General features: G+C 37.5%; 2 protein-coding genes across 2 annotated transcripts; one reads left to right on the top strand and one right to left on the bottom strand.

Moving 5' to 3' along the window:
• The first annotated feature begins 3,414 nt into the window (after positions 1-3,414).
• LOC141642526 (putative 1-aminocyclopropane-1-carboxylate oxidase) lies at positions 3,415-5,478 on the top strand. Its single transcript, XM_074451361.1, has 4 exons — positions 3,415-3,690; positions 3,940-4,166; positions 4,299-4,632; positions 4,858-5,478. Exons 1-4 carry the CDS (start codon positions 3,586-3,588, stop codon positions 5,143-5,145), a joined length of 954 nt encoding a protein of 317 aa, XP_074307462.1. The 5' UTR covers positions 3,415-3,585; the 3' UTR covers positions 5,146-5,478.
• A 3,355-nt stretch (positions 5,479-8,833) lies between these two features.
• Positions 8,834-12,028, bottom strand: LOC141642525 (protein CLMP1-like). The gene has a single exon (XM_074451360.1). It carries the CDS (start codon positions 11,524-11,526, stop codon positions 9,220-9,222), a length of 2,307 nt encoding a protein of 768 aa, XP_074307461.1. The 5' UTR covers positions 11,527-12,028; the 3' UTR covers positions 8,834-9,219.
• Positions 12,029-12,750: the final 722 nt, after the last annotated feature.

The following is a 12,750-nucleotide window of genomic DNA, read 5'->3' as shown; positions in this document are numbered from 1 at the left end:
TACACCATAGTTTTTTTTTGTTTTTTTGTTTTTTTTTCTTTTTGACAACAATAAACCGAGATTAAATAAAAGCAAGTGAGTTACACAACAATCCCCGGAATATCGGAGTCCTTTAGAGTACTAGAAAACCAACTAACCGAGCTAACGTTTAGTTAAGGACTTAATTATTACACATTAATCTTTTTGGTCGTTTGTATTGAGAAAACATAACCTAATATTTCAAGCTTGAATGCCGTTAAGGACAATGCGTCAAGAAGAAATCCATGTGGGTCTTAGGTTCTTGCTAACCATGTGTCCAGTATGTTTATTTAGGACCCATCCTAGATATTAAGGCAGATCTATAAAATTGCTCGTAGAGTACGGTCCTGTAATGCTCAAGCCGCTAGAGAATATCCGTTTTAATAATAGAACATTAAAACGTATACAAATATTACTGTTTGATTGATGATAGTAAGACGATTTTTTTTGTTATTCAATTAGAACAGATATTCCGTATTAAACAAGAATTGTGATGCTCAAATGGCAATTAGGCATGAACACTTCAAATTCTGAAAATATGTTGGCTGAAATTAGGATTTGAAGTTGGAAAAGGCTCAAATGTAGATTGAAGTCTCTAGGGGGTTGAATTATACGAAGTACTTCGACAACAGAATCAAGAACTTAATCCGAAATGCAAATGGGCAATTGGGTTGAGTTCAGATCGAGACCCTTTCTGGTTTAATTCGGGTTAGATTGGGTTGAGTTAGGTCATTTTCGATTCACGTCATTTGCAGGTCAGTTATTTTCAAATTATTTAAGGATAATGGATTGTGTGTAACAATATACATTCGGATCATCAGGTCAATTCAGATTACGAGTCAAGTTCAAGTCCTAAGTCCGGGTGTCGTGTCCGATAATACATATCGTGTTATTCGGGCCGTGTCAAACTGTCAGGTCTAAGTACTAAATATATGAGGATCAGGGGTGTCTAAAGCCATGGGAAACCATGAGAGGCGTAACCAGACGTCCGACTTTGGTCACTGAATTTATAAGCTTTATTAGTGAGATTCAATACAAACCTCGAAATATAGTCGACTTGTACATTTATATTTGGGGACTAACCTTTTGTGGTGCATCGAGCTTCCATTTATTTTAACACAAAAACTCCAGAGAGAATACGCCCCTGGTAACAATCACTTCTATTTCATGGAGAAAGAATTTACACCACTCAAAACAAATGTCTTAGAGGAGGTAGACAGAATATTTATTAAATATTTTATTTATCCCAATTATATCTAACTACTACGAAAAATGAGATGAAGTCACCATGTAATACCGAGTCTCGATAACCCTCTCACATTAATCGTGTATAACCCATGAAAATGATATTATATAAAGCATTTATAAAGGTGGTACCGAAACTTAATATCATCTTTAACACCCCACCATTGCCTAGGTTGACATTGCCCATGTAAATGTCATGCAATATCAAGTGGCTCTTACTTTTGCAAAGACTGAATTATACGAAGTGATGGTTAATTTTGTGTGACGCACACATATATGTAAATAATACTAATAGAAGAGCACTAACAAGTAACAAGTAAAGGGAAATTTCGGACAAAAATTTTTTTTAAAAAAAAAAAGAAATACATCAGGCACACTAATTTACATCCAAATTACCAATTATACACTGATATAGTGACTTGTTAGACCATCCCCAAGCAAGGTCAATTGGTAGGTCATGACCTTGCTTGGTCACACTTGTTCCGGGTGTAATTCCAGAGCAAGTATCGTTACCACCCGTGGCTCGTAGAATAATGTCTTGAGTTGGATTCCTCGCGTCTCTATCGTTCCTCTCGGCCTCTCCTGCAACAATGAACGAACTGAGGGCTTGGCTTTGTGCCAAGCGTACTCACTCCGACGCTCAAGTCAGTAAACTCAAAGGATTAAGCTGTGTTACTTGGCTAGATATGTTGTAGAGAGATAAGGAGATATTACTGGATGAATAGTGTATTTAGGTTCGAGTTTCTGGATCCTTTCCTCAATGAAGGTTGAGGAGTATTTATAGGCTTTCACCTTTTGTCACGTAGTGGCCAAGTGGCTAGCAGGTGGAAAGACTGATCTACCCCTCGGCCGAGGGACCTATGGCAGGCCGGCGGGCCATGTTGACTCACCGCCGAGGGGTCTTGGATATGAGTACGCGGATATGTGTCCCGGCTACTAGTTGTCACGCCGAGACCCAGGCTAACAGGTCGATGGGCTGCATCGGCTAGGCTGTATAAGTCGTTGACTTGTTGTGGACATCTTTGACCTTGCTCAGTATGTTGACTTGGTCAGCGGTGCAGAATATGCCCCATCAACACTAATCATCAATTAACAAAAAAATTATGGTGACCTTTGGAGAGAATAGGTCAATTTGTGACCTTTGGTGGTCAATTTGTGACCTTTGGTGGAGCAAATTGACCCAACTCATGACCTATATGTGGCGATATGTGATTAGTTGACAATATTAATAATTAATAAAAATATATATATATGAAAAAGTGATATAATGTGGAGAGATGTAATTGGTTGAAAAGTGAAAAATGATTGGATTGATGACCTAGGTCGTGACCTTCTACTTGGGAGGGTGAAAGTAGGTCAAGATAAATAAAATGGATTAAGAGTAAAACAGAGTCGTGACCTAATTAGCGCGACCTTTGCTTGGGGATGGTCTTATATAATAAGCATTGAGAAAATGAAAAACAAATTCTTACAACGAGGAAACATAAAACCGGAACGTCCGGAAGTGAAAGCCTTTCAAGTAATTTTGCGGATAAGATGCATATTTGGATCGCAACACTTTCAGTTGCGATCTGAATGTGCATTTAACCGCAAAATTACTTTTACTTGCAGAGTAAATTATAATGTGTATTATGCAAGTTAACCGACCATAGAATAGAAAAAGTATATACCGTAAGATAACTCCTAATTAAATTTATCTGTTACATGTACTAGTTTATCCTAGTTATCCAAGAGTATAAGAAGAGTAAATCTAGTCATTAAAAAACCAGAATATAGTACATTTAGACAAAGCAATAACCAGAAGTAACCTTAGTGGATTCGCTCACATTAATGATCCACGTGTCATTGGTTATAAGTTAATAATTTTAGTAAGAGCTACAACCTCCTAACTCTTTAATCCTTTAAAGATTCTTATTTGAGACGATCTATAACATAAAACAAGAAAAATGTTATCATTTTATAATAAAAAGTGATCAATGATAAAAAAGTTAACAAAAATTGTCGCTTTCTAACCACCATAAACTGGTTATAACTGTTTGTCAAGAAAATGTTCACATATTATCAATCGTTAAGTTTACTTAAAGACGAATATCACCTATCTGAAATGGGACTAAATGTTTATCTTTTTACAATATTTACATGGTTTTCCATAACATTTGAACTTTTAACATTTGAGATACTACATAGTACAATTCATAATGGCCTATAAATAGAGGCCACTCACATCCCTAAACATATCCATAATTTCAAAGCAAAAGTATAGCATAACATTAAAGCCAACTAAGAAAGTACTCACAAAAAAAAAGAGACAAGTTTGAAAAAATGGAGAACTTTCCAATTGTTGATATGGAGAAGCTCAATGGTGAACAAAGGAATGTCATTATGGAGAAAATCAAGGATGCTTGTGAGAATTGGGGATTTTTTGAGGTAATCTATAAGTCCATATATACTAATAAATCGTGGAAAAACATTTTACTATGTCGATAGAAAAGAATAAGACCCTCTTAGACGTCTACAAAATTTTACTAGTAGAAGTCGTAGTTTATAGGACATCTGATAAAATTGGAATGATACATACGACAAAAGATTAAACTCTACACTCCATAAACCTTATGCGTTAGAGATTAACACATATTTTCTTTGCTTGAGGAGTAATGACGTTTATGATTAATCTAGGTGGTGAACCATACTATATCTCATGAACTTATGGATACTGTGGAGAGGATGACAAAACAACATTACAAGAAAACTATGGAACAAAAATTCAAGGAGATGGTAGAGAGCAAAGGTTTAGTGGCTGCTCAATCTGAGGTCAATGACATTGACTGGGAGAGCACCTTCTATCTCCGACATCGCCCCACCACAAACATCTCCGAGGTCCCTGATCTCGAAGACGAATACCGGTCGGTAACAATCACTTACTCTTACACAATAATACTTACATGATCTGAAAACTAGTCTCATATGTCATGTTTGAAACCGTCTCATATAAAACTCATCGTAAAATAGTACTCACAAAAGTGGTGAAAAAACAGGATGGTGATGAAGAACTTTGCAGCAGAAATAGAGAAGTTATCAGAGCAACTCCTGGACTTGCTCTGTGAAAATCTTGGCCTTGAGAAAGGCTACCTTAAGAAAGCCTTCCATGGGAAAAATGGGCCAACTTTCGGCACCAAGGTTAGCAACTACCCACCATGCCCCACGCCCAACCTTATCAAAGGCCTTAGGGCCCACACCGACGCCGGTGGCATCATTTTATTGTTCCAAGATGACAAGGTCAGTGGGCTGCAGCTTCTCAAAGATGGAGAATGGGTTGATGTTCCGCCTATGAAACACTCTATAGTTGTTAACTTGGGTGATCAACTTGAGGTATAATCCCTCTGGAGTTTTCATTTATATATCTTAATATTCTCGAGACAATTATATTATCGATTACTTGGAAACCATAATTGCTATGAGTCACTGAGTGTTTTTCGCTAACATATAAGCATTAGGGTAATGTTAGTATTATTTTCATTTGACAATGACATCGTTGTTACATTTTATTTTCGTTAAGTTATTAGACTGATGAATTGTTCGACTTCATGACATTAGGTTATTACTAATGGCAAGTACAAGAGTGTAATGCACCGGGTGATAGCACAGACAGATGGTAACAGGATGTCCATAGCATCATTCTACAACCCTGGCAGTGACGCCGTGATTTACCCAGCTCCTGAACTCCTTGAAAAACAGGAGAACTGTACAACATACCCAAAATTCGTGTTCGAGGACTACATGAATCTCTACACAAAGGTTAAGTTCCAGGAGAAAGAGCCTAGGTTTGAGGCAATGAAGGCAATGGAAAGCACACTCAACATCGGTCCAATATCAACAGCTTAATTAATCTTATTAATAAGTATTAAGTACTCCGTATAAGTAAATAAGTAATGTGTTTCCTTATTACAGTACTAATTACGGGTCAGAGTTCGCCTATGTCCGCATATGTTGGTAATATTAGTGTGTCAGACTAAACAGAACATTTGATGCCTTCAAAGTTTCTGTTTGGTGAATAAAAGTTTCTTTCAAGTATGTTTGGTTATGTAAAAAGTGAGCAGAAGTTGTGTGTTTTAATGATAAACCTTCATAGTATAAGTATTTAAATATTCACCTAATCGCTTTCGTAATTACGGAAAGCAGTGTTAATGCTTGGTTATGAAAGAGACTTCTTAAAGATGAACTTGGTTGTACACTTGTACCTCTTTAAGTTGTATTAGTACTTGTCTACAGGAAATGAGCTGTACACTCAAAAAAGGGTGAAAAAAGTAAAGGAAATGATAGAAAAGATCTGTTACCTTGTTTGGTGTGATCTCACTTGTGTTAATCATCTATATTTCCTCATCAGCATTGAGCAAACAGAATCCTATTCCTTCCCACTTGATACAATTTGCCTTTTCATACAGCTGCAACAAAAACAGAAAAAAAATCCTATAACTTGTCAACTGAATATGTAAAACAAAACAAAAAAATCGAAAAAGGTTATTCCCTTTAGTTAATTATACGAGTATTTCCAATTGAGTCTAAAAAATCGTAAAAAGGGTTATTCCCTTTGTTAATTATATTTCCGATGGAGCCAACTACTCTTCAGTCATCACGCTTTAGTTCTGGATTATGCGGGAAAAAGTAAAATGACTCACTAAAGCGACTGCGCTTCGTCTATTGTGAAGTATCAGTCCCTTGATGAAGTTTTCACCGTAATTTTCATGAAGGTCACTCGGAAACAAATGTTATTGTAGAGACTTCAACAGCAGACTCGATCAATCGAGTTTCGAGTTCAGGGCATCAATACAGTTGTACAATTGTCACATTCATTATACTGGTTCAGATAGATGAAAAAATCCTGTTTGATTGTTCTTGTGGTCCTTGATAATAGGTACAAATTGTTGGGTCCATTACTCCATTAGTAAATAAATTAGAGAAAATATAAGACTGTATACACTAGGGTGTTCTCATCAGTCCAAATTAATAACCAAATGCAAGAAACAATAAGTCACAGAATTAACCACTTCCTATTGACATATCTGACTGATGAGGAAAATTTTGGCCACTAAAGTTTTCCATCAAATTCCGAAACGAGAAAATGCAATAAATATTCCAGTTTTATTGCCAGAAAGACAGTTCTGGATCCACTTCACTAAAGTGTACTTACAGCTTCATATAGTAATGGAAATTGTTTTTGTTTTACATTTGGTAAATCAAAGCTGAATTGATATTTTACACACCACTTACCTGAAGTAGATACACCCGCGATGGATTCAAATCTTGCCTGTTGTCAGATCAGGCTTTTTTTTTTTGGGTCATTCATTAAACACGGGTTGTAACACACGGATCACTTTGTAGCGATTCTAAAGCTTACCAAATACCGCTACCATATTTTGAAGCGGTGTTAGACGTATATGTTACTCCGACTCTCCTAATTCCCTCACGTACCCGTGTGCGACACCCGACACTTGGACAAGGGTGTGACACTTTGACAACTCATTTTAAGCCAAAATATGCATATTTCATAAAAATAGCCTTGTCTGACACTTGGACACGCATCCATGTCGGATACTTCTAAAAGAGTGAGCAAAAAAGGAAATATATACAACCCACGACCGATATCAGGCAGGGAGGACCAATGTCAGGATAAAAACTGAATCCAATATTTTAATAATTAAACTATCACAAATTCTCAACCGAGATGATCCTGCACTATATTTTTGTGAGACTAATTCATTCGCCCCCACTAATTATCCATCATATACGAAGTACTTCTAAGGTCTAATTATCACATACTCGTACTATTGTTATATTTCTGGTAATTTCTATGTATGAAACACTCACATAAATTGTATGGTTATTCAAGTCACAAAGCATTGTCATTCTAACCAGTCAGTAGGTTAACCTACCAACAGAAACCAATGCAAATACAGGCATACAGCACAACAATCTCCATATAGTCAAGTTCACACAGATCTAACATCTTGTGCGCTAATTTCTCAAGTACCAAAAGTCCAGAATAGTCAATAGAGCACTAAAATCATGTTATGTACGAAAATAAATTTACAGAAAATGAAATATTAAATTGGATGGGTCAACATCCCGCTAATCCCTCGAGGGTTCTACTGGATTAGCTGTGATCGACTCAAGTGAGGGATCATTACATTCCACAATAAAGATGATCTTTGCATAGAGACTAAACTATCACTCATCGCCAAGTAGTTAAAGATTATTGATCATGGTGGCTAAATCAAGTTCACAACTTCACAATACTTTACTACCATGAAAAGCAAGAATCTGATACTTAATTGCATTAATGTACTGTTTAATGTTCCTATAGGCTGGGTTTAAGAGACGGTATCGAACATAAACTGGAATGGAATATATAATCCAAAGTGATTTAAGGATCTCGAGAATAAACAAATATCAAAACTTGAATAAACAATTCCTGCAATCATAGCATAGACAACCTGAACAGTTTGCTTAGTTAAATCACTCTTAATGTCCCTCTGATATTGACTAAATCATTATAATACTAATAAGATGTCTGGCTAAATGCTAGCCTAGCTATATCTTAATCTTAAACAAAAGCATGAATGGAAGAAAAGTGGGCATCAACTAAATGACATAAAGTTCCAAACTTGTTTATCTTTCCGGTGTCAAAAAAACATATAAGCATGAAGGAAACAAATATGTTCCTTGATTATATTAACCTTAAACTAAAGAAAACAGGGATTCAAAGTAGTATGTAAAACAGTACGGATTATTGCTGAAGTTACCTTTTTTACCCAGTATCGTACGTTTTGTCAATTCTGGGATTTTTGGCAACCGCTCTCAACTTAAACCTTAGAAGCACTCCTGCAAGAAAATAAAATTAACGAGTGAAGTCACAAAATTTACCCCAAACCCTGAAATTTGTTGCTTCAACCACATAACAGCTCAGTGTGTATACTGAAAAATCTTCAGTCTTTTCCTTTAGAGTAACGCTGTTACTTCTGGATACCTGGATGCCAAAAAATTAAGCTACAAGATATTATAAGATGGCAGACAATATAATCACATTGGCACATCCAACGGAATTCAATTTAGAAATGAGCAAGCTTATGTTTCTTGCAAAGGCTTCTCAAATGTTCGATGTCCATGGAGATCGGTTATTAAAGTTCTGCTGGAAAGCCCTTTCCAGAACTCCATGAAACTCCACTATGACGATCACTAAATGCACCAGAAAGGGAGCAGTAGTACACCAATCTAAATACATCTGAAAGGAGATACATGACTTGCAGATTTAAGCAAGAATCATAATAACCAGGAATGCAAGGAACCAACTTGAAAAATAATGGAAGAAAACACAGATTGGCAGATTGGATTTAACCTCAGTGACAACTAAAAGTTATAGGAGTTATGTAGGGCACCATTTGCCCCGACTGGACAGATGAGCTCCAAGTCGAAGAAACTCTAACAATAGGTATAACTGAATGGATGATAGATAATGCAGATTTGAACAATATGGCACTCAAATACCGAATAATTAGATTTGGCAGATTGCTTATGTGAGAAGAAGATAAAATTGTATAAATCAAAGACTCGAGATTCAAAGGACGACAAAAGTGCTACATTTGACTAAACCTAGGATAAGATAAGTTGGTCCTAACCCAGAGGATCAATCTAGGTTCCTTCTCTTGTAAGAAAATCAAAATGCATCAAATACACAGTTTTTCTTCAGAACAGTCTACGGTGTAACAAATCAAAATCATGTTGACTACAAGACCATTGTTTTCTTTTCAGCAGAATTTTGCATTAGTTGGGAGCAAATCCAACGGATGCACCACTTTGATCAGTTGGAAACACATGCTATACTCTTGTGCTTTCAATGAAAATCTCAAGTGCCGCAAAATTCTGTAAGCGCATAAACTTCATGGATCAATGTGTTACAATCTAGGCACCAGTTTCAGTAGATACCACTGGAGCTACAGTATCAGTCTTCTTCTCCTCTCCTCCAGCAAGATCAGCATTGGAGCAATGGTTGCTGGTAACAGTAGAAATGTCGGCTTCTGAAGCTCCTGCTAATTTAAAACGCTCAACGGCAGCATCAAGATTCTGTTTCCAACCATCGACTTTCAATCTAAACTCAATTTGAGAGCGCTCAAATAGCATATTACCCCAGAAAAGATGTATCTGTGATCTCATTACAGCTGCTTGTTCAGCCAGCTCCTCTGGAGTAGGCTCACCAGGAACCCTAGCCGAGGATTCACCATCATTTCCAGTTTTCTTCCTTCTCTTCATCAACTCTTCCATCTTATTCGAGCTCGGGTCTTTCAGTTCATTGGCTCTCTGCTCCTCCAACTTCTCCCACATTTGGGTAGCACCTTTCATTTTCTCCTCTGCACTGTCAAAAAGTTTGAATATCTCAGAAGAATCCCAGCCTGAAAGGTCCTCTTTTTTAGCCAGGACATAAGACCAATGCAGCTTTGCCATCTCAAATTGTTGTTGACCCATTGCCAGTAAACCCTCATAAAAGTCTGGCTTGATTGAGAGGGCTTGCTCATATTTCTCGCTTGCTAAAGAATAGTTTTCATTAACCCAGTGATATGCTTTCAGAAGCTGAGCAGCCTTGACCTCCTGCGAGGCATTCTCATCAACAGGGATCCGTTTTCTTGCCGCACACATGTGCACGTTTCCCCAATTGAAGAAGGCTAAGGCAGCCACCTCCTGAAACTTCAGTGCAGCCTTGTCAAAGAGAAGCTGTGCCTCTTCACTAGTCACCGTCTCTTCAAGAGCTTCCGAGCAAAGCTCCATTCCAATTTCATGCAAATCAATATGAGCATCAGGGTCAATGCCTACATTGTTTCGGAAAAGCTGAGCAAACTCAAATAACCAATCATCCATCTCTACTTCCTTGCACTCAGCTTCCTCCAATGGGTCTTTTTTTCCTTTAGGCAAATCCTTTGAAGTTTTGTCATCGGTCTTTTCCACCTCAGCCTCGATGGAATCCACGCCAGAATCTCCCAGAGAAGAAGGAGATTCACTCTCATCTATCTTAGCCTCCTCAGTCTCAATAAGTATCTCCTCTTCTTCTGCAATAGGTGGTTCTTGCTCGGGATTCACTTCCACAATATGCAACCTCAACATCCCAACAGCATCAACCTTCTCACTATCTGGATCTTTTGGCAAGAGGCTATCCACACAAGCTTCAGCTAACTTAAGCTCAGGGGTACAAGTTATCGTCACCAAATCACCATCATTATCCTTATACTTAATTAAAACAGATTTGGACGATGGAAATCTTTTCCCAACAATCTCCCTAAGAACCTTAAAGCTGCAATTTACAGGCATTTGAGCTAGTCTTATATCATGATCATAGACAAGCTTCAGCTGCCTCCATTGAGTTGCAGCCTGTGCCGAAGGCCTATGAGCAGATAAAGCAGTAAAAGACGAATCTGAATGATCCCTTTGGCCGTCCTTAGTCGATTTCTCAAGGACCTTGGAAGAACCACTGGCTGGTTTCAAAACAACTTTAGGCATATGAGTTTTAACATCAGGTCCATTTTCAGCCACTACACCAGATTGTGGCTTTTCACTCTTAATATTCACGGCACCATTGTTCCCACCAACAGAACCAGCACCTTTCTTAGCCACAGGCCGTGCAGGCAAACACGGCCCAAGACCACCAACAGGTGCACCTCTGACAGCAGAAGCTCCAAGAGCCGCAGGAGAAGGGCGACTCTGCAAATCCTGCTGGGCCTCCTGGCGAGGTCCAAGCGCCATCCCAAGCCTACGGGCAGTTTCTAAAGCATCCCGATGATTAGGTTCAGCACTCAAAAGAGCCTGAACATCAGCCATAGCCATATCATACCTTCCTAAAGCCTCATATGCCCGCGCCCTACGAAGAAGGGCACGGACAAACTGAGGCTGAACCTGAAGGGCTAAAGTACACTCGGAAACGACACTGTCATAGTCAATAGGTCTCATTAGCATCAAACAGGCAGCCTTATTGCTGTGAAAGATAGCTCTCTCAGGGTGAGTCTTAGGGATAAGCTTAATAGCATTCTCATATTGTTCAAGTGCACCCACATAATCTTTGTCCTGAAATTTCTTATTTCCTGCATCTTTTAATTCATTTGCTCTTTTCAGAAACACTGCTGAATCCAAATCTAAACCACCATTGTTATTAACATTTTTTGCATCATTTGCAACACCTTGATTTCCAGCTCCCTTCTTTTTCCTATTTCCTGACTTACCCATTTAGAATTACAATTTCACCCCCACCAAAACACTAAAATATGATTGACCCACAAAATTGATTACTGAAATAATGATAATTTCAATACAAAGATGCAATCTTTCTATAGATTTAGCAAACGGGTACTTCTAAAAATTGAAAAAATTAAGAGAGTACACTTACAAATGATGAAAGTTCTAATCTTTATGGCCAAAAATGGGATTAACTCATAGCATGATTTTCATCTGTGAATGTTGATGAAATTGGAGGAGGAATTGATGAATTTGATCAAGGAAATTCCCAGAAATCCTCAATGAAGATTCTAGAGAGAAGGAAAAGATATTAGAGGATGGGGTTTATGAGATAAAAGAGAGAAACCCTAAAAGGGTAATTTGGGTATTTGATTCTAGGCAGATCATGGGCTCAAATTTTTCTACTGCAAATTGCTTCACCGTTGGATGCAAATTGCAATGACTATCAAGTATCACCGCTGAGATTGAAGGATAATGGACCGCTGAAATCTGTTGAAGGACTACTATTGCTAAGGACTATTCATTGTGCAACACTATTCTTAAGACTAATTTTAGAGAAGTTCTTACATTTTAAAGGAGAAGGATTTGAGAAAATGAGAAAATGGGCCACATGAGCTTTTCTCATGAAACCTAACTAGGAAGATCCGCTAAGACTATCAGGTTTAATAATGGTTAAGTTTTAAATAAGGACAAAAAAAATTAAAATAAAAAAATAAATCTTTATATCTTTATACTCCGTATAAAAAGAGGATTGGGGGTTGGGTTACTTTGAGACAGCTACGACCCTTTGACCTCTTATATAATTACGGTAGTGCCATTTGCTATACTTCGTCGTCATCGATATTTCTTTTTTTTTTTTTTTTTTTTTTTTTTTTTTTTTTTTTGATTAGGTAAAAAAACTAGATTGATCCTCTAGGGTAGGACCAACCTATCTCATCCTTTCGAATGAGGGAGGTAAGTTGAAGCCACCGGCTATCAAACCACCTCGAAAGAGTTGGACATGAATGTCCAATGTGAAAGAAGTCAAGAACCTTGTTGGCTTTGAGCGAAAGAATGTTTAATTATCACTTCATCGAAAAAATGAAGGTCTAATTTCACATCTTTGATAGTCATCGATATTTCGTTGATACATATTTAAATTGCTTTTAGCTCATTTGTTAGTGCGTCTGTCTTCTTCTTTCTCGCCCATTATTTACCGCAAATATTTACTCGGAT

This window comes from Silene latifolia, chromosome 2, assembly GCF_048544455.1.
Source record: "Silene latifolia isolate original U9 population chromosome 2, ASM4854445v1, whole genome shotgun sequence".
In the NCBI taxonomy this organism is placed as follows: domain Eukaryota; kingdom Viridiplantae; phylum Streptophyta; class Magnoliopsida; order Caryophyllales; family Caryophyllaceae; genus Silene; species Silene latifolia.
This window is presented reverse-complemented; position numbering and strand designations above follow the sequence as displayed.

Coding starts and splice junctions, on each gene's coding strand:
- LOC141642526 (XM_074451361.1), top strand. CDS start 3,586: ATGGAGAACTTTCCAATTGTTGATATGGAGAAGCTCAATGGTGAACAA. Junction 4,167..4,298: donor GATCTCGAAGACGAATACCG/GTCGGTAACAAT, acceptor GTGAAAAAACAG/GATGGTGATGAAGAACTTTG. Junction 4,633..4,857: donor ACTTGGGTGATCAACTTGAG/GTATAATCCCTC, acceptor TCATGACATTAG/GTTATTACTAATGGCAAGTA.
- LOC141642525 (XM_074451360.1), bottom strand. CDS start 11,526: ATGGGTAAGTCAGGAAATAGGAAAAAGAAGGGAGCTGGAAATCAAGGT.